General features: G+C 44.9%; 2 protein-coding genes across 2 annotated transcripts in view; both read left to right on the plus strand.

The window, feature by feature from the left end:
- Positions 1–21,418, plus strand: part of LOC135405089 (uncharacterized) — a 437,130-nt gene that overhangs the window by 277,185 nt on the left and 138,527 nt on the right. The window lies entirely within an intron of this gene.
- Positions 791–2,361, plus strand: LOC135405062 (macrophage immunometabolism regulator-like). The gene is made up of 2 exons (XM_064639780.1): positions 791–826; positions 1,652–2,361. Exons 1-2 carry the CDS (start codon positions 791–793, stop codon positions 2,306–2,308), a joined length of 693 nt encoding a protein of 230 aa, XP_064495850.1. The 3' UTR covers positions 2,309–2,361.

The raw sequence follows: 21,418 nt of genomic DNA on the forward strand, positions 1-21,418 counted from the left end.
TCTTCACCCAGAGGTTGGTTGGGCACTGGAACAGGCTCCCTCAGAGAAGTGGTCACAGCACCAAGCCTAGTGGAGTTCAAGAAGTGTTTGGACAATGCTCTCAGGCCCATGGTGTGACTCTTGGGGTGTCCTGTGCAGGGCCAGGAGTTGGACTTTGATGATCCTTGTGGGTCCCTTCCAACTCAGGAGATTCTATGATTCTATGAAGCTTTGGGGGTACAAATCCCCTTTTTGAAACTGCTAAAAGGCAAATGGCTGATCTGAACAGAAACCAAGTGGCAACCTGGCTTGCAAACCAGGACACTTGCAGCTTCTACTAGGAGACAAGAAAGCACTTAAAAAGAAAGATGATTGTGGCAGAGGTGGATGCACAAAGGCAAGCAGACTTGGTAGCTATGCAACAGTTTTCCAAAAGCAATGATGGTGTTAAGTACATATTAGCGGTGATAGATATTTAATCCAAGCATGCCTGGGCCATTGGCCACATGCAAACTCTGCCCCGTCAACCAGCAGTCTTTCATATGACTGTCAATCATCTGAACAAGCTGCATGCATTCTCTCACACAGCAGTCATTCTCAAAATCAGGCTGCAGTGGTTTTGCAGCCCATGGATGTCCATGGTGGAACAGATAACCACCCTGCAGCACATGGATTACCCCTTGCCAGAGCAGGTGGATGTGCCCTAAAGGAATTTGCAGCCCATGGAGAGCCCATGATGGAACAGGCCCCTGGAGAGGAGCCCACACTGGAGCAGGTTTGCTGGCAGGAGCTGTGGCCCTGTGGAGGACCCATGTTGGAGAATGTGAAGAACTGTATCCTGTGGGTGGTATGCCCCACTGGAGCAGGGGAAGAGCATGAGGAGGAAGTAACAGCAGAGGCAACGCATTATGAACTGACCGCAGCCTCTATTCCCCATCATCCTATGCCCTTTGGGAGGGAGGAGGTAGATAATTTGGGGGTGAAGTTGAACCTGAGAAGAGGAAAGGGGTGGGGGGAAGGAGTTTTTAGATTTGTTCTTATTTCTCATTATCCTACTCTGATTTGGTTGGCAATAAATTAATTTAATTTCCCCAAGTTGAGTCTGTTTTGCCTGTGACAGTAATTCCTGAGTGATCTCCCCTGTTCTTATGATCCACAAGACTTTTCTTGTATTTTCTCCCCCTTTCTGGTTGAGGAGGTGGAGTGATAGAGCAGCTTGGTGGGCACCTGGCAGTCAGCCAAGGTCAACCCACCCCAGGGAAATTTTGGAGAAAATATGCAGTTGAGTACAGCAGCAGTTACTATGGATATGCTAATGAATGTAGATGGCCTCAAAGAAAAGGGGTTATAAAGGATCAAATAGACTAAAAGGATTAAAAAATAAAGTGGAAAGGTACCTAATTTTTTTGTACAGTGCTACTCAAGAATATGTTTTTGGCATATTTAAGAATATCGAGTATATTTATAGTATTTGTTATTAAAGAGGGGCCCAAAATAATTTTAAAAGGCAGACGTCTGATGGTTTTTTTGTGAGACACTGTAGAGTGCAAGACAGAATAGAGAAGTACTGGTTATGGTTTCTGGGTGATAATAAGTTTAATTTCTGAGATTCTCTCTCAGCTCCTTTAGTGGTTAAGGACTCTATTTTGATCAATCTCTGTTTTGTTTTTAGGAGAATAGCACATTGCTTAAAATGGACATAAATGGAAAGTCCAGAACTACCCTATCTACCCTCCCTGTACCTCTTGCAGAGGTCAGTTCTGCAGGCAAAACAGAAGCAGAGAAACCACGATGTTCCAGCACCCCCTGCTCACCAATGCGACAGACAATTTCAGGCTATCAGATCCTTCGCATGGATTCTAACTACCTGGTTGGCTTCACGACTGGAGAGGAGCTGCTAAAATTAGCTCAAAAGTATACAGGAAATGAAGATAATAAAGGGAAATCTGAGCCTAACTTGCACTCTAAACAGCTCGATTTAGGACTTGCATGCTCCTCACGTTTATACAAAACTAGAAGTAGATGCTATCAGCCATATGAGATCCCAGCAGTAAAGGGGAGGAGGAGGAGATGGATGCCCAGCTCGGGGGATAAATGCACTAAGGCTTTACCATATGAACCTTACAAGGCACTTCATGGTCCCCTGCCTCTTTGCCTTTTAAAAGGCAAAAAGGCTCATTCTAAATCCCTGGACTACCTCAATTTAGACAAAATGAGCATTGAGGAACCTGCTGACACAGACATGTTACAATACCAGCTCCAACACCTTACCCTTAGAGGGGACCGACCGTATGTTTGCAGGAAACAATACATGAACTATGAAGCATAATCTAGAATTTAGAACCAGTTTCTGGTTATTTTTCTGCTGCAAAAATATTCTGTCATACTGTACATGACTGTCCACATTGTAGGTGGTATAACCTAAATGTTATCAGAAAGTAATTTATTTGAATAGGATTTTGACAATGCATTGTGTTACAAATGGAGGAAAAAAATCTTTCCAGAGCAAGCAGCTTCTAATACAAATTTGGCTGTAGCTGGTGGATATTTCTTTGAACATCTTTTAACAAAGAAAAGGCTTTTGTTTTTTGGATTTGGGTTTGTTTGTTTTTTTTAACAGTTATCTAGTATTTATGGTAATTTAATACTGAAAAATTGATGGTCTGCTTGGTTGTTGCTAATTTTGGCTTGATGTTAGAAATTGCTCTTGGATAAGTACTCAAGTTATCTTTTTGTTTCTTAATGTATTCTACAATAAAATGTATGTATGAGTTTTTACATCATGGGAACGAATGTGAGCTTGGCTAAATTAAATCACCTGTTATTTTAAAACATCCTATTCAAACATTTGGAAACTAGGTCTGCATTGGTGGTGACAAGGAAATTCACTCATAAAATAAACCTTTGTTCATTTGCTACTTCAAACCTATTAAATTATTTTTTGTTTCTGTATGGAAGTAATTGTTTTGCCTCCTCTTTTTCATAAAATGAGTTTGGGATAAGTATTTGGAATATTAGTAGATTGAATACACTGGCTTAATTTGTTGCATAAGAATTTTTTTGTCCAAATATGACATCCAATGCAGTTTTGACAGCTGTATTCTTAGATATATTTAAAACATGTTAGTAACTTCTGTTTAAAAATTAAACATTTTTAGACATTTTTAGGTACAGTCTATTACTGAAGCAGTGTGCAACTTCATTTTGGTTTACATATTTAGAAGTTAAAATTAAGATGTTTTGAAACATATCTTATTTGATCAGTTGTTTCTAGTACAATTTAGGAGTTTTTTGTTTCTTCAGGATGAGTAGCAAGCACTAGTCAGTGCATATATTGTGGAAAATGAAGAGTTCTTTTCATTCTGCCACTTACTGTACTATTGTAACTGAAGGCAGTGAAGAGGACCCCAGTAGACTATTTTACTGGTTTGGTTAATGTTTTCTGGCTTATTAGAATATTTACAACTGATGTGTATTTTAAAGAGTTAGCTGCACCTCTGTAAATTTAATGTTTTGAATAGTGATCTCTTTAATAAACTTTTCCTGTGTAGTCTTTAGTTTGAAAAAGAGAATATGGTCATGCCAAAAAGAAAAGGTTTTGTCTAAGAAATAAACACCACTATTTATTGAAATGCCCTATGAAAATGTATTTCTGGCTGAAAAATAAAAAGAGTGATATCAATACCTATTTTTGTGGTCTCTTGCTGTGTAGAAGAATGAGGACATTTAAAAATACAACTTTATACCAGGAATCACTAAAACTTGAAAACAGGAATCTTATACTTCTGTGAAATATTTAGACAGGGTTGTTCTGTTGTTTCAGGAAATTAGACAACTAATTGTCCATTTTGTGCATGTTATTACTTTGGTCCTGTGCAGTAATTGTATAGCTACATCATAGAGACTGGTGGCTGTCTTGCCAAGTTAAAACATGAAAAATTTGTTAGTATTTTGTCTGTCTAGTAGCTTGCTTGTGAAAGGGATTGCATCTGATAACATTGCTTAACTGTTTTATGCTTGCAGTTACACTTGCATAGTATATAATCATTCAAGAACCAATTTTATTATTTTGAGATGGATTTATGATATTCTTAATTACAACTCAAATTCATATAGTGATTTCCGGTTTTACTTCTAAAAGAAGCAAAATCTCAGACACGAAGCTTTTAATCTGGTTTTATTTTTGATAATTGTAATGTCATATTAATTATTGAAATTAAAGGCAAGATGGTTCTGCAAACTAATAAAATGAAACTGAATGTGAACAATACTAATTTCTCAAAGCAAGGTCCTTACTAAATATCAGGCTCCAGACCTTACTGGGGCCTTCCAAGATGTAAAGGGGGAAGAGAGAGAGAGACATTTTACCAGGGCCTGTAGTGACAGGACAAAAGGTAATTGCTTTGAAAAACAAGACGGTAGACTTAGATTAGATATAATGAATAAATTCTTTACAATGTGGGTGGTGAGTGTGAGAGACTAGACTGTTAATGACTCAAAACAATGGGCTATTTGCACAAACAGGGACAGAGACAAGACAGAGGTGTTTAATGCTTTCTTTGCCTCTGTCTTCAGCACAGACAACAGATCAAGATGGTCTCAGTTGCCCTGAGCTGGAGGACCATGACTGCAAGAATGATCAAGTCTCAGTTGACCTTGAAATTGTGCGAGATCTCCTGCTCCAGCCGGATCCCTACAAATCTATGGGGCCTGATGAGATTCATCCAAGAATCCTCAAAGAGCTGCTGATGTCATCGCTAAACCTCTCTCAATTATTTTTGAGCAGCCTTGGGAATCTGGAGAGGTCCCGGCTGACTGGAAGCTGGTGAATGTTGTCCCAATTTTCAAGAAGGGCAAGAAGGAGGACCCTGGAAACTACAGGCCTGTCAGTCTCACTTCAGTGTCTGGTAAAGTTATGGAGAAGATTATTCTGCGAAGTATTGAAAAACGCCTGAAAGACAATGCAGTCATCGGTCACAGCCAGCATGGCTTCATGAGGAGAAAGTCCTGCTTATCAAACCTGATTTCCTTTTATGACAAGGTAACCCACCTAGCTGAACAAGGGAAACCAGTTGATGTAGTCTTTTTGGATTTCAGTAAAGCTTTCAATACTGTCTCTCACAGGATCCTTCTGGACAAACTGTCCAGCACACAGCTGAACAAACACATCATGCGGTGAGTGAGCAATTGGCTCGCGTGTTGGGCAGAGAGGGTAATAGTGACTGGGGTAATGTCACACTGGCAACCTGTCACTAGTGGGGTTCCGCAGGACTCCATCCTAGATCCTGTTCTCTTCGACATCTTCATAAATGACTTGGATGCAGGACTGGAAGGGATACTAAGCAAGTTTGCAGATAATACAAAACTGGGAGGAGCTGTTGACTCCCTCGAAGGCAGACAGGCCGTGCAGAGAGACCTCGACAAATTAGAGGACTGGGCAATCACCAATCATATGAAGTTCAATGAGGGAAAGTGCCAGATTCTGTACCTGGGATGGGGCAACCCCAGATGTACAGACAGACTGGGGAATGAGATGCTGGAAAGCAATGCCGTGGAAAGGGACTTGGGAGTCCTGGTCAATGGCAAGTCATGTCCTGGGGTGCATCGGGCACAGCATCGCCTGTCAGTCAAGGGAGATGATTGTCGTGCTCTACTCTGCGCTGGTGTGGCCTCACCTTGAATATTGTGTGCAGTTTTGGTCACCGCAATATAAGATATTAAGCTATTAGACAGCATCCATGGTGAAGGGCCTTGAGAGGAAGCCATATGAGGAGCAGCTGAGGTCACTTGGTCTGTTCAGCCTGGAGGAGACTGAGGGTCTACAATTCATCGCAGTCTACAACTTCCTTTTGAGGGGAAGAGGAGGGGCAGGCACTGATCTCTTCTCTATGGTGACCAGTGACAGGACCCAAGGGAATGGCCTGAAGTTGTGTCAGGGGAGGTTTCGGTTAGATATTAGAAAAAGGTTCTTCATCCAGAGGGTGGTTGGGTACTGGAACAGGCTCCCCAGTGAAGTGGTCACAGCACCAAGCCTGGCAGAGTTCAAGAGGCATTTGGATGCTACTCAGGCACATGGTGTTACTCTTGAGGATGGTCCTGTGCAGGGCTAAGGGTTGGACTCGATGATCCTTATTGGTCCATTCCAACTCAGCATATTCTGTGATCCTGTGATTCTGTGAAAAGTAGCAGGGCCCTTTGCTGATGATGCACAAAGTAACTGCCCAGGTGGAAGGGGATGCACATCCATCACCAGAGACTACAAGCTGACTACTGAGACAGATAAGGGAAGAGGCCGATAAGAGGCAGATCCTGTGAGGTGGGATAGTACTTTTTATCATGGCAATGTCCTTACACAAGTGGCTTAGCTGTGAAAACTCCCCTCTGCGGAAGTACCACACCTGAAGGTTTTCATCCCTTTCGATAGGCCATAATTGGCTGAACTATGCTGACATGAGAGGCAGCTGTAACGTCTTAGAAGGTGTCATAAACCATCAAAGGCCCCCGAAGGGCTCTGTGATCCAGTATTGCATCATACAGTGTAAAACTCCCCACCCTATGGGAGGTACTTGGGCATTCCCACCTAGCCTGAGCGTATATTAACCCACTGGACTTTGTGTTTTGCAGGCTTCCCCCAACCCTGATGGATCAAGACTGCGACCATCACTTCAACCAATGGACATTGGAATTGCCACAACCATGTCTCGTTACTGGACCCACAGGTGGTGACTATTTACCTTTCTACTCTTATCCTTTCTTTCTCTTTCTTTTTCTTATACATTTTCTTAAGTGTTATTATTATGCTTTTATATTACTATAGATAATAACCAAAATGGCTACATATCTGCTTTCTATTGCAACCAAATAGTTCTAAAATAAACCCTACATATATATATCTTTATAAACACCAATCATTCAGTGTTGTTTCGCTGTAATCCACCCCAAGGGATCTATTAACAAGAACCTGGATTACCCTCACCTTTTTCGGTGGATTATAACAGTGAGACACTGGAACAGATTTCCCAAAGAAGTTGAGAGATGCTTGTCAGGGTTTAACCTGGCAGGTAGCTAAACACCACACAGCTGCTTGCTCACTCCCCCCTCCCCAGTAGAATGGGAGAAAAAAAAGGAAAATTCATGGGTTGTGATAAAGACAATATAATAGGACACAATAATATAATAGGTAAGAAATGGAAGAGAAAATAATTGTAAAATAATTAGAATATACAAAACAAGTGATGCACAATGCAATTGCTCACCACCTTCTGAGTTATGCCCAAGCAGTTCCTGAGCAGCGGCCCCTGGCCAACTTTCTCCCCTAGTTTATATACAGACTAAGATGTCATATGGTACAGAATATCCCTTTGGCCAGTTTGGGTCAGCTGTCCTGGCTGTGTCTCTTCCCAGGTTCTTGTGCCCCCCAGCCTGCTGGCTGGTGGGGTTGTGTGAGAAGCTGAAAAGTCTTTCACTTAGTGTAAACACTGCTTAGCAACAACTAAAACGTCAGTGTTACCAATATTATTCTCATACTAAATCCAAAATAAAGTACTGTACCAACTACTAGGAAGAAAATTAACTCTGTCCTAGATGAAACCGGGACAATGCTCCATCCTGTCAGTGAAGTGGCAGCAGTGGCAGCAGGGCTGAGTGTTAGATTGAGATGTACAGGGGGGTTCCCAAGCTCAGGGATACCCAAGCAGCAGCCCAGAGTCACATCAGGTCCTGGAAGCTCTCACGAGCCAACCAGATGAGGAGGGCGTGTCGCCAGGAGTACCACCGGAAATTTAAATGGCTCTAGGGAGCGTGAGCAGCCCAGAGGGCATCGAACAGGGTGGGCAAACAGCATGTAGCGTGTCAGAAGGACATGGCGTGGCAGTTTGTGTGACAGTTCACGTAGGCAGAGTGTGTAGGAGGGCACAGCCACCCTCCCAGCTCCTGAGGCGAGCTTACCTGGTGGTTTTTGCCTGCCCAACCAGAACAGACCCAGCAATGGTTTCCACACGGTCGAAAGTGACCCAGATGGAGCTCCCTCAGAGCATGCAGCTGTTCAGGTGTCCAGCTGCAGGAAGTGTTTGAGCCTGGCATTAGAACCAGAGGGCAGCACAGACGACACCTGTGTGCAGTGTGACCAGGTGGATGATCTGCTCAGCCTGGTGGCAGAGCTTAAAGAGGAAGTGGAGAGGCTGAAGAATATCAGGGAGTGTGGGAGAGAAATAGACCGATGGAGTCACTCTTCCATCCCTGAGAGAAATGCAGTGGATTGAAGCTTGGCAAGAGTCAGAGGAGCCCTGATCCATCAGGCAGAAGGAGGAGACCTAAAAGACGAGGGGGAATGGAAACAGGTCCCTACTCAGGGAAGTAGGAGAATCCCTTCCTGGCCTCCCTCGCCTTCCCAAGTACCCTTACAGGATAGGTATGAGGCTCTGGAACTTGAGGTTTGAGCAGATGACAGTGGAGATGAGGGTCTATTGGGGGGGTTGCCCAGAACAACTCAGTCAACCAGATGCATCACAACTACAGGTGTTAAGAAAGAAAGAAGCATAATTATAGTGAGTGACTCCCTTCTGAGGGGAACTGAGGGCCCTGTATGCCAACTGGACCGGTCCCACAGGGAAGTCTACTGCCTCCTTGGGGCCCTGGTAAGAGACATTACTAGGAGACTCCCTGGGCTGATTCGGCCCTCTGATTATTACCCACTGCTGGTTGTCCAGGGCAATCAAAAAGGATTTCTGGCACTAAGGTGACTGGTTGAAGGGACAGGGATGTAGGTGGTGTTTTCCTCAATCCCTTCAGTAGCTGAAAGGAACAGGAGAACCGATGTGATCAACATGTGACCTAAAGACTGGTGCCATTGGTGGAATTTTGCCTTTTTCAATCATGGGGCGGTTTATACAGCACCAGGCCTGCTGGAGACAGATGGGGTTTGGCTGTCTAAAAGGGGGAAAAGGATTCTAACCCTTGAGTTGGCAGGGCTGGATGAGAGAGATTTAAACTAGTTTTGAAGGGGGAAGGCTTGACAGTGATGCCTAAAATGTTGATGCTAAAAGAAAAGTAACTCAGGAGCAGTTAATTGAGGGTGAGATAAGGAAAGGGTTTAATTGTGCCAAGGCATAGACGTTACAGGACGCACGCTGGCTGTGCCTGAGATGTTACATTTTATAATACTGCTTGACCAATCCAAGTTTTGGCCTTTCATCTTGCATGCAGCAAGCTCCAACAGAAGCTCCGTGACATCCAGAACAAGTGGTGGATCAATCTAGCTGAAAAAACTCAATTATGAGCAGATACGGGTGATCACAGAGGATTCTATGAGGCCCCGAAAACAGCATATGGGCCTATATACCAATTCCAAAGCCCTCTACTCAGTGCTGACAGTCAAACACTTCTGACAGATAACACCTCCATTCTGAATCGATGGTCTGAACACTTTCAGACCCTTTTCAGTACCAACCGTGTAGTTCAAGACTCAGCAATTCAGTCCATCACACAACAACCGGTGCAATACTAATTGGATACTGCCCCCAATTTAGGAGAAACCCTCAAGGTGAAAATCCCTCAGGTGAGAATTGGCAAGGCAGCTGGGGTTGATGGAATTCCACCCAAAGTCTGGAAACATGGGGGCCTTGCACTCCATGCTAAATTTCATGAGTTTGTGGTGTGCTGTTGGGAACTAGGAGAACTACCATCAGACCTTCGTGATGCAGTCATCATCACCTTGTATGAGAAGAAAGGTACTAAATCAGACTGCTCAAATTACCATGGTATTACTCTGCTCTCCATTGCTGGCAAAATCCTGGCAAGAATACTCTTGAACAGACTAATACCCACTATAGCAGAAGGAATTCTACCTGAAAGCCAGTGCGGTTTCAGAGCCAACAGGAGTGCCACAGACATGGTATTTGTTCTCAGATAACTGCAAGAGAAGTGTAGGGAACAGAACAAAGGACTCTATGTAACCTTTGTTGACCTCACCAAGGCTTTTGATACTGTGAGCAGAACAGGTCTATGGCAGATTTTGAAACGTTTAGGTTATCCCCCTAAGTTCCTTAAAATTATTATCTCACTCCATAACAATCAGCGCAGCCAAGTCAGATATGGCAATGCACTTTCTGAGCCCTTTCTAATAACTAATAGTGTGAAACAAGGCTGCGTGCTAGCAGCAACCCTATTCACAATCTTTGTCAGCATGATGCTCCAAAGGGCCACAGCAGACCTCGATGATCAGGACGGTATCTACATCCGATACCGTACTGGTGGAAGCCTATTCAACCTAAGGCGACTGAAGGCCCACACTAAGACCTTAAACTATCTTGTCCGGAGCTGCTTTATGCTGATGTTATAGGTAATAAATCTGAGAGAGGAATTTTTTCTTTCCCTGCTTCCCTGTAAGAGAAACAGAGTTTCGAATAGGGAAGGGGGAAGGGAGGTCATTAGCATTACAAAAGATGTAGCCAGCCGAACTACATTCCTTTCTAATGGGGCATCAGGGAGGCTGGGAGGTGGCTGATTCTGTTCGGAGGGGAGTGGGGCAGAGAGATTGGCTCTGGTAGGGAGACGGGGGTCTGTGTGCAGGCATATGGGAAGAGGAACTGGGATCTGGTTTTCTTTGACTTGTCATCCTGGTCAGCTCGGACTGCTAGCTTCGACTTGCCTGGCTGTCCCACTCCCCGCATCTGCTCTGTTTCATCGGAGAGTTAGGTGTCCACGGGAGAGAAGGGAGTTTTGAGACACCGTCATTTGGGACAGCGGTGAGTCCCGTGGGAGTGGACTGCTTCACTTCCCTTTTTCCCCTACTGAGGGAAGGGTCCCCCATTTCCTTCTCGGCTTCTCCCGCAGTCCAGGACCGCTCCCTCCAGACCCCTCTCCCCGCGTGGTGACTGCCAGAGCCGAACAGCGCCCCCTGCCGACCACAACCAAGAACTGCAGACCCTGCACCTTCAGTGATCCAACAGCGCCCCCTGCAGGCCACAACAGGGTACTGCAGGCCCTGCACCTTCAGCGAGCCAACAACGCCCCCTGCAGGCCACAATTAGGACTGCGCTAAAGGACAGAGAAGTATTCATTCCGACTTTTTTTTCTAGGATTACTGTCTAGTTTTTTTGACTGTTCTGTTACTGTTTTTACCAACATACATATATCTTTTAATAAAAGGTTGTTATTTCTTCTGGTTTTTCTTCCACACTTCCTCAATTAAAGACCCCTTAATCTTGAATTTACAGTTGCTGAGAGAGAGGAGTTTGGTCTGTCTTACAACTCATCCTCTTTAGCAAACATTCCAGTCTCCTCAGACTGAGACAGCTGATGAGGGCGCCCTTGTTGCCCACACAGAAGCAGCTCTGCAGTGTTTAACATCCTGCTTTGCAGACACTGCTGAGCTCTTTGAGCTGGAAGTCAGCTTAAAGAAGACAGAAGTTCTCCATCAACCCGCACCTCAGGAAGTCTTCCTTCATCCCCACATCACCATTGGCCAATCAGAGCTCAAATCAGTCCAGCAGTTTAATTACCTAGGTAGCCTCATCTCCTCGGATGGTAAGATTGATGGGGAGATAGACAACAGGTTATCAAAGGCATACAGTGCTTTCGGAAAGCTTCATAAAAGAGTTTGGCATAATAAACACCTGAAGAAAAGTACAAAGATCAGTGTTTACAGAGCCATAGTGCTGTCTACTCTCTTATACGGATCTGAATCTTGGGTCATCTACTAGAACGCTTCCATCAGCACTGTCTCCGCACAATCCTAAACATCCACTGGTCAGATTATGTGACCAATACATCTGTTCTAGAACAAGCAGCAGTCACAAGTATTGAGGTCATGTTACTGAGAATATAGCTGCGCTGGGCAGGACACGTCTCCAGGATGAAGGAGCACCGCCTCCCTAAGATCTTGCTTTATGGTGAACTTGCCACTGGCTGCCGCATGAGAGGAGCCCCAAAGAGAAGATACAAGGACTCCCTGAAACAACATCTCAGCCTTGGCCATATTGATCATCATAACTGGTCTACTTTGGCCTCCAATCAGGAGGCCTGGAGACACACCATCTATAACGCTGTGGATGCTTTTGAGAAAGCACACAGGATCCCCACTGAGGAGAAAAGACAATGCAGAAAGAATCGTACCTTGCAGAATATACCATCTAAGGAGTCTTTCTGCTGTGCCTTTTGCAACCGGTCATGCCTATCTCGTATTGACCTTTTTAGCCACCAACGCACTTGCAACAAACGTGGGTAGAGCCCTTCCCAAATCTTCGTTCGCGAAGCCTAGCCATGATGATGTATATGTACCACCTTTAGTGCAAGTTGATTTTATAAGAGTTTTCAATCGTGTCAGAAGGCTTTTATGTTCACTTTTGTCTATTCACTCTTGGTTTTATTGCAGTTTAACACTCTTTGGTCCTGGTGTATTTCATTTGCAGTCAAGATATTTGTTTACTTCTGCACAAAAGTTGTTTCCATGGCTCTCAGCTTGAATTTTCATGGTACAGCTTTCAGGTCTATGTAGCAATCTGCTAAAATATTGCAGAAAGAATTTTTATATTCAAATATTCCCTTGAGCAAAATTAAAACTCATACAAGTTATCTGTTGATACCAAAACTGTTTTTATTAATTGCTAAGAGATGCAAAGAGAAAGAGGAAAAAATAAGAAAAGGTTAGAAAATGCTAAGATTACTTTTAGAAGCAGAGAAAAGATTACCACCAAAAAACTACCTTTTCGTCCGAGCTGATCTGTGGAGTAGGGGGGGGGGGAGAGAGAGGAGCAGTTTTTGCCTTTTTTTTTTCTCTGGTCTCTGCTGCCTTCGATGTGATGTTATCTCTTTAGCTGCAGGGGGTCTTAGTTCTCTGGAATGCAACCAGGATGTGGGCCTCTCTGCTCACACCGGGCGGCCCCAGGCGGTGCGGAGGTCTCAGTATGCACTTCTCAGCCCTCAGAAATATGGTCAGGGTGGAAAAACTCACGCGGGTAGCACGGTGGGTCTCGGTCCACTTCAAGACGGCAGAGGTCCAGTCTCTGGTGACGGCAGGCAGTTTACGGCGGTGGAAGAAAAAAAGGTGAGGGCGAGGCAGAGAAGAGATTTTTTAGCTGCTATAGCCAAACTCTCTTTCTCACTCCTCTTTCTCTGTTTTTCCCAAACTTCTGTTCATCTTTTATAGTATTCAAAGGAGGTTGTGTGTGGTTTCTTGGCACGTAGCCCTATTCAGATGTTTGCAGAGATACGATAAGTATGAACAATACCAGGATCTTTTGGCAGGAAAACTCCAGTGGGAAAATTCTGGTGAGAACTTCTGGTGGAAAACTGACACAGAAGTTTTGGTAGGAAGTTTTTGACAGGCAGAAACAATGGCGAAACATAATTTTTGGCATTTGTATGTTATCTGTCTGTTACAGTCTGCTTGTTGGAACAGACTATCTGCAAACAGTTAACTTCTGACACCTTGTTAGTTTACATTTAAAATAAAACAGTACTCCCCCTTATTGAGTTAGGGTAGAAATATTCACAGGTTATGAGCTTGTGACAATTTTAGGAGACAGGGGTCTACACTTCTTTCAGTTTCATTTGTTGGGGACAAATCAGTTTTTTCTCTTTCAGATCTAGATAATTTTTTTAGTGTCCCCTCTCTTCACAGAAAGAACACTCACCATTTGCTTCATCATGTTGGTAATAGTATTTCTAATTTTGTGGTGTATACTATGTTTGTAGTATTTTTACTGCCACCGTCAGAGCCAGCGACTCCTACACCTGCTACCGTCACTACACTGGCTGGTTCCGGCGGCGCTTTTGCCGCAATTTTTAAAGTTTCCCTTGCTTCCACAACAGATGCCGCATCTATAATAACTTTCTCTGGTGTCACCACGCCAAAAGCAACCCTAGTAAAAGTTGACTTTTCAGACTTCACAGTTCTTATCACGTCACTAGTAGAACTATCAACTTTAGCTCTTATTTACTCTGCTACTCCTGCGCTCACCTCTGCTGTTACCATGGTAACTTCATCTGCTCCAGCAAAGCTGCTGGCAGCTGCAAGGCTACAGGCTGCTCTCTCCATGCTCACTGGAACAGGCAGGGAGGGTCCCGCTCTCATTGCCCCCGTGGGGCCAGGAGCCTCTCCTGCTGTTACTCCTGTTGCGACCAAACTAGATATTATCTCTGAGCTAGCTAGCCCCGCAGCGTTTGTATAACTCCCGCTCAGCTCTGCTGCGCCGAAAGCAGTTTCAACAAAACCTGACCTTATAGCTCTTATCTGCACCACTGTGCTTACTCCAGCTAAACCAACAGCCTCTGTTCTATCGGCTACACTGACAGGACTCACTCCCACCGGCCCTGAGCCAACTCCTCCAGAGACTCTGATTTGCTTAATTCCTCCCGGTGCGACCACACCAGGGAGTCCTCTAACGGCCTCTGCCTGCCCGGCCCCTGCCTGTGCAGAAGAAGCTGGTCCAGGGGCCGCCACTCCTGCAGCTCCGGCTCCCCCCGGGCTGTTTTCTCTTCCATCGGGCGACATTAACATGTTTAAATCATCATTCCCTGTGTTTTTAAATAAAATTCGTGGGACAGGAGTAGTCTTAACTCGACCTTTTTTTCCCTTTTTCTAAACCCATTTCTGATTTTTCTGCCCTTTCTGAGCTTTCATTTTTCTTATCTCCTTCTCTCAATCCAGGGTGTGTCAACAGAAATATAAACAATTCTGCATATCAAATCTCTTCCCATTTCTGTTCTTCATTAAGGAGCGAAATCAATTTCAATACTGCGTCTAGCTCAAAAGAACCAAATTCTGGCCAAGTCACTCCTCTCATTTGTCCAAAAAAAGGCCATGCACTTACAGATAGCCTACAAAGTTCTTCCTTCTTTAAAGTTGTGTTAGGACCAGTTAAAGTTTTCCAGTGTTTCAAAACCAAACAAAGGGGAGATTCCTTAGGAATTTTAACCTTTGAATCTGCACAACCCATGATTGCAAAACACAAACAAACCACAACCACACACCAGGATTCGAACTCGTTACCTTCGGGTTACAAAGCTGTTAGCGAAACCTCTTAGCTACTTAACTACTACAGAGCCAACCTGGCTCCTGAGCCTCACCTGGCTCCTCACAGAGTCAGAGCACACTAGAAGGGCGTCCACTTCTGATCGAAACAAAACAATGAAACCCAGCCCTAGACTGAAACTGCTCTGATCTGGACCGGCGAAAAACCCTTTTCGCCGACTGGAAAGTGACTTTCGCAACTATCCGGGCCCAAGTCTTAAGTTCCCTTTCCAGTCTTCCCGTGTTCCCTATCTCCCGGAAACACAAAACAGCTGCTAACCAAACAAGGTGCCTTTTTCCTTATTCACCCTTTTCTTAACTCACCTCTGTGCTCCTTGCGGTCTTCTGTGGAGCTGGGGCTTCCCTAGATCACTGCGGGAATTCTCCAAAAATGCCGGCTGATGAAGAATTCCTGCAGGATGAAAGTTTCCAATCTGGAGTAGCCTCAGGTCTCTGATTTCCATGTACAGGCCACCAGCTGATGCCTAAAATGTTGATGTTAAAAGAAAAAATAACTCAGGAGCAGTTAATTGAGGGTGAGATAAGGAAAGGATTTAATTGTGCCAAAGCATAGATGTTACAAGACGCCCGCCGGCTGTGCCTGAGATGTTACATTTTATAATACTGCTTCACCAATCCAAGTTTTGTCCATCCCGTTGCCTTTGCTCTGGTCCACCCCCTGGCCCACCCCTGGGAATTGGGTCTGGTGACTTTTTGGGACCACCTACTTCATCATTCTCATCATCCTCAGAGCACAAAGGGCACACGGTCACCTAGTTCTTGACTCTGTTCTGTTGTTCAGGCCAAGATATGAGTGTTCTCCAAACAGCATAGGCCTTGCCTTGACTAAATATTTCTACTGAATTCAGGGGTAGGATTGATATGGGGAGCATAGAATGGGGTAAGAGGGTTAAGGAATGTGTAAACTAAAGGGTGTTAGAGGGTGAGGGAACAAGGGCTGCTGCTTCTACTTCTTATAAAACTTATAAAGCTTACAAAATTAGAAAAATAAAAAACTAAAAGGGTCTTAAGGCATCAACAGAGATGAGCCTAGGAGTGGAAGGCTAGTGTTGGGAGTGAAATCAATAGCCCAGCTCAAGTGCATCTACACCAATGCAGCAGTGTAGGTAACAAACAGGAGGAGCTGAGAGGAAATCTTAAAGGCACAGAAACAAGCCATCCCTATGTGCTGAAAGATGAGCCGGCAGGGAATAAGACTGGCCTGGCTGAACAGGGAGCTTTTGCTGGAACTCAGGGAAAAAAAGAGGGTTTATGACCTTTGGAAGAAGGGGTGGGCAACTCAGGAAGAGTTCAAGGATTTTTTTAGAAATACATCAACAAAAATGGAGGGGCAAGGAAAATCTCCATCCTTTATTGGATGTGGGGGGAAAACATTGTCACCAAGGATGAGGAAAAGGCTGAGGTACTTAATGCCTTCTTTGCTTCAGTCTTTAAGAGTAAAACCGGTTATCCTGAGAGCAACCAGCCCCCTGAGCTGGTAGACAGGGTCACAGAGCAGAATAGACACCCTGCAATCCAAGAGGAAGTAGTTACTGACCTGCTGTGACACCAAGACACTCAAAAGTCTATGGGACCGGATGGGATTCATATTGAGGGTACTGAGGGAGCAGGTGGAAGAGCTTGCTAAGCTGCTCTCCATCATTTATCATCAGTCCTGGTGAACCAGGGAGGTCCCAGATGACTGGAGGTTGGCAAATGTGACGCCCATCCACAAGAAGGGTCAGAAGGAGGATCCAGGGAACTATAGGCCTGTTAGTCTGACCTCAGTACCCAGCAAGGTTATGAAACAGATCATCTTGAGTGCAATCACATGGCACATACAGGACAACCAAGGGCTCAGGCCCAGTCAGCACAGGTTTAGGAAAGGCAGGTCCTGCCTGACCAACCTGATCTCCTTTTATGACCAGGTGACCCACCTAGTGGATGAGGGAAAGGCTGTAGAGGAGTCTACCTGGACTTCAGTAAAGCCTTCGATATTGTCTCCCATGGCATTCTCCTGGAGAAGCTGGCAACCCATGGCTTGGACAGGTACACCCTTCACTGGGTAAAAAAATGGCTGAGTGGCCAAGCCCACAGTTGCAGTGAATCGTGACACATCCAGTTGGTGGCCGGTCACTAGTGAGGTTTCCTGAGGCTCAGTATTGGGGCCATTACTGTTTAATATATTGGGGTCATTACTGTTTAATATCTTTATTGATGATCTGGATGAGGGGATCGAATATACCCACAGTAAGTTCATGGATGACACCAAGTTGGGTGGGAGTGTGAATCTGCTGGAGGATAGAAAGGCTCTGCAGAGGGATCTGGACAGGCTGGATTGATGGGCTGAGACCAACGGTATGAGGTTCAACAAGCCCAAATGCCAGGTCCTACACTTCAGCCACAACAACCCCATGCAGCTCTACAGGCTGGGGGATGAGTGGCTGGAAAGGGGCCCAGTGGAAAAGGACCTGGGAGTGCTGGTTGACATCCAGCTGAACATGAGCCAGAAGTGTTCTCAGGTGGGCAAGAAGACCAGTGGCATCTTGGCCTATATCAGAAATAGTGTGGTGTGGTGGTTTGACCCTGGCTAGATGCCAGGCACCCAACCAAATCTGCTCTATCATTACCCTTCTCAGCTGGACAGGGGAGAGAAAATATAGCAAAAGTTTCATGAGTTGAGATAAGGACAAGGAGAGATCACTCACCAAATATGGTCATGGGCAAAAGAGACTCGAATTGGGGAAATAAACTGAATTTATTACTAATCAAAATCAGAGTAGGATAATGAAAAGTAATCTTAAGACCTTCCCTCCACCCCTGCCTTCTTCCTGAGCTCTACCTCCCTCCCCCCCGGTGGTGCAGGGTGATGGGGAATGGGGGTTACGGTCAGTTCATCACAGGTTGTTTCTGCCACTGCTCAGGGAGAAGAGTCCTTTCCCTGCTCCAGTGTGGGGTCCCTCCCACAGGAGACACTTCTCCATGAACTGCTTGTAAAGAACTGATAGAAGCAGGACATTACCTTCTGTTTGTTTTTGTTCGAACTGCAAGAAGCAAATTGTTTTGACCGTTAAATAACCTCAAGCCTGGAGACAGCAGTACCTGCATGGGGTACCGAGACTGGGTGCATGTGGGACATGCTGTTATGTTGCTACCACCTGCTGTAAGGCACGGCACCTCCAACCCTATATAAGCAAGTGCCAGAGATGCACCTGGGGGAAGAGATCAAAGATACCTCGGGATCAGACACTACAAGCAGAAGATTGAAAGCGGGAAACCCTGCCCTCCCAACAAGCTGCAGGGACACTGCAGTTCCCACACTCACAGATTGGCTCCAGGAATTCCCCACACTTGCATAGCGGCTGTGGGGATTCCCCCCCATTATCAAAAACACACTGAGCTGGGAAGAGGTTGGGGCTGTGCCGTGTGGACTAAGGTGGGAAACCCTGCCGCCACACACGACTGGCACGTGCTGTGGGCACACACATGCCACTGCCCAGCATATGCCTTGGACACACACGCTGGTGTCTGCGCATGCTGTGGACACACATGCCACTGCCCTGCACATGCAGATGCCATTGCCCGGCACATGCAGACACTATTGCCCGCACACGAGCCGTGCCCTGGCACTGCCCACGCAGCACCACGACCAGCCTGGTCGGACCCAGGACACACCACAGGGCCAACACATGTTGCCAGAACTGCACTCACACTGCAGAGACAAAAGACCAAAGAATGACCTGACGGAGATTCGGCCCCATCACCAAGGATGAAATCCAGTGCTGAGTTCATGGTGGTGGTAACACTCTTTCCTGTGCTTCTTGTAATTATTCTTAGCTTTTCCAACTTTTCTCTATTTTTCCTTCTTTCTCTCTCTGCCTCTCCTATAGTTAATAAAGTTGAATTATCGTTCTGGATACCAACATTTGACCTCATTTGTGTCTTAATCTCGCTTTTGGGTATATTTGAACTTAAATTCTCCGCATTTACGGATGGAGGCACACTTCGCCTCTGTACCTAAGTGGATTGGAACATCTTTTTGGCATCACGTTTACAGGATACTCTAAAAGCAAGAGTGTTGATTCCAAGACAATAGTTGCTCATCGATCATTTTCTAATAAAGAAATGAAGTAAGGTACCTTTATGATTGTTTATCTACTGTAACTGAAGTAAGGTACATGCTATTACTGTTTGCTTGATGAAAAAGTATCATTAATGCAAGGTCCCGCTCAAAAGCAAAGTGTACTATAATTAATGCAAGATGCCCCTCAAAAGCGAGGTGTATTAAGAAGTGTTTAAAATAAGGTGCCTCCTGAGGCATGAGGAGTGAGACACTGAAAGTAACTTAAACAAGGTGCCCCTCGGGAAGACCACTCCTGTGTGTTTGTTGTAAAATGGAAAGTGATTCTCAATCTTTCATTAATCTTTTGGATGGATTTGGTGCTAAGCCATCCCCTCCAGGCATGGAGTGGGTGCAAGAAAATTGGTGTAATATCTAAGCAATTTTTGATCAAATGTCTACCCTGTGAGCTGAGGTGAGAGCCAAAACAGGGATCCCAAAGACCCTAATGGATGGCCACCCCACTATAAATTAGTGGTATTAATTAAAGAATGGCTGGCAAAAGAGGGATCAATAAAAGCTGTTTTCCTGTTACAGCCCCTCCCTTGGAGTGATCACAGAAAGGGGAGATGGCAGGAAACACTTTCCTATGTCCCCAGTAGGTAAGCCAGGGGACAGAGGGTGGCTTTACATTAGACGACTTACCAAAAATTCCAAAGGAGACTTATTAATAATCTGTCCTATTGGTCCCCACAAAATTCCTGTAACCTTTTTAGTAGACACTGGAGCTCAAATATCTGCCCTCAAAGTTGAAGATGTCTCTTTGTGTGGAATCATTCCCTCACGTAAAGATATATTTGTTGTGGATACTTTTGGATATGCCCAAGACCAGACAACAGCAAAGGTAAGATATTGGTTGCCAGGAGAGGAGAGAGCAATTGAAACCCTAATGGTTTGGGGAAGATTTCCTATAAATTTATTGGAGTTAGACCTCCAAAAGGAAAGGTCTTGGACTGACGAGGAAGGAGAAATGTGGGCTTTCGGGAAGGAAACCCAGCATTTGTGTCTGTTAGGCTCTGCCCCTGCTCTTCCTCCCTCCCTAGTAACCAATGTCAAACCTTATCCCTTAACCTTGGGAGCCAGAGAAGGAATCGCTCCAGTTATTGGAAATCTAAAAGAAAGAGGAATAGTGATTCTGACACATTCCCCTTTACAACGCTCCTGTGTGGCCAGTTCACAAGCCAAATGGCAATTTGAGATTAACTGTGGACTACCGACGCCTTAATTGCAAACACAAGGCCCCTTATGGCAGCAGTCCCAAATATTGCTGAACTAATAGCTACCATGCAAGAACAAGCACACCAAATCATGACCACTATTGATGTCAAAGACATGTTTTTTATGGTTCCCCTGCAAGACCAAGATCAGGAGCGTTTTACTTTTACGTGGGAAGGCCAGCAGTACACTTTTACCCGCCTCCCACAATGATCTAAATATTCACCCACTCTAGCACATCACACGCTGGTGCAAGAACTGTCACTCATTCCTCCCGCAGTGGGAGTAAAAGTATACCAATACACTGATGACATTTTGGTAGTAGGAGATGAAATTGCTCCCGTACAGTCAACCCAAACAGACATCTAGAGTCATTGGACTTACAAATCCCTCCTGAAAAAGTACAACCCAGTTTGCAAGAAGTAAAATTCCTGGGAATATGGTGGAGGGGAGGAATGGTCTGTATTCGCCCAGACACCCTCACTTCCCATGACCAAATTAAAATGCCTGAGAATAAGAAAGATCTGCAGCATGCTTTAGGCTTGCTGAGGTTTTTTGAGGAAACACATCCCTGACTTTTTGATAATTGCAAGGCCCTTATATGATTTGTTGTGGAAAAGGGCAAGGTGGGATTGGACCCCTCTCCATGATGAGACCCTACAACTCCTAATTTTTAAGGCCAACACACACCAATCACTAGGTCCTATACACCCTACTGATCCTGTACAAATTGAGTGGGGATTTGCTAGTTCAGGACTGTCCATACATTTATGGCAGCAAGGACCTGATGGTCCCACCTGACCCATTGGATTTTATTCTCGAAGTTTTAAAGATGCAGAAAAACAGTACTCCACTTGGGAAAAGGGTTTGTTCATGGTCAGCCTTGCCCTTCGGGAAGCAGCAAGAACTGTCCGCCAGCAATCCCTAATTTTTAAGAGGACCTTTTAAAGTCATCAAACCAGTTTTGTTGGGAACTCCTCCCTGTGGGAACAAGCTAAGTCACTCTGCACCTGCATTTACTTAATCGGAATCAAAAGGGAGGATTGACCTTAGCTAAGTGCTTTGAAAAAGAGAATGTTGTGTTTCTCAAA

This window comes from Pseudopipra pipra, chromosome W (assembly GCF_036250125.1).
Source record: "Pseudopipra pipra isolate bDixPip1 chromosome W, bDixPip1.hap1, whole genome shotgun sequence".
Lineage (NCBI taxonomy): Eukaryota > Metazoa > Chordata > Aves > Passeriformes > Pipridae > Pseudopipra > Pseudopipra pipra.

Excerpts from the sequence above, each read along its gene's own strand:
- LOC135405062 (XM_064639780.1), top strand. The coding sequence starts at position 791 with ATGTTGGAGAATGTGAAGAACTGTATCCTGTGGGTG. Across the intron at positions 827-1,651 it reads AGAACTGTATCCTGTGGGTG|GAGAATAGCACATTGCTTAA; the intron begins GTATGCCCCACT and ends TTTTGTTTTTAG.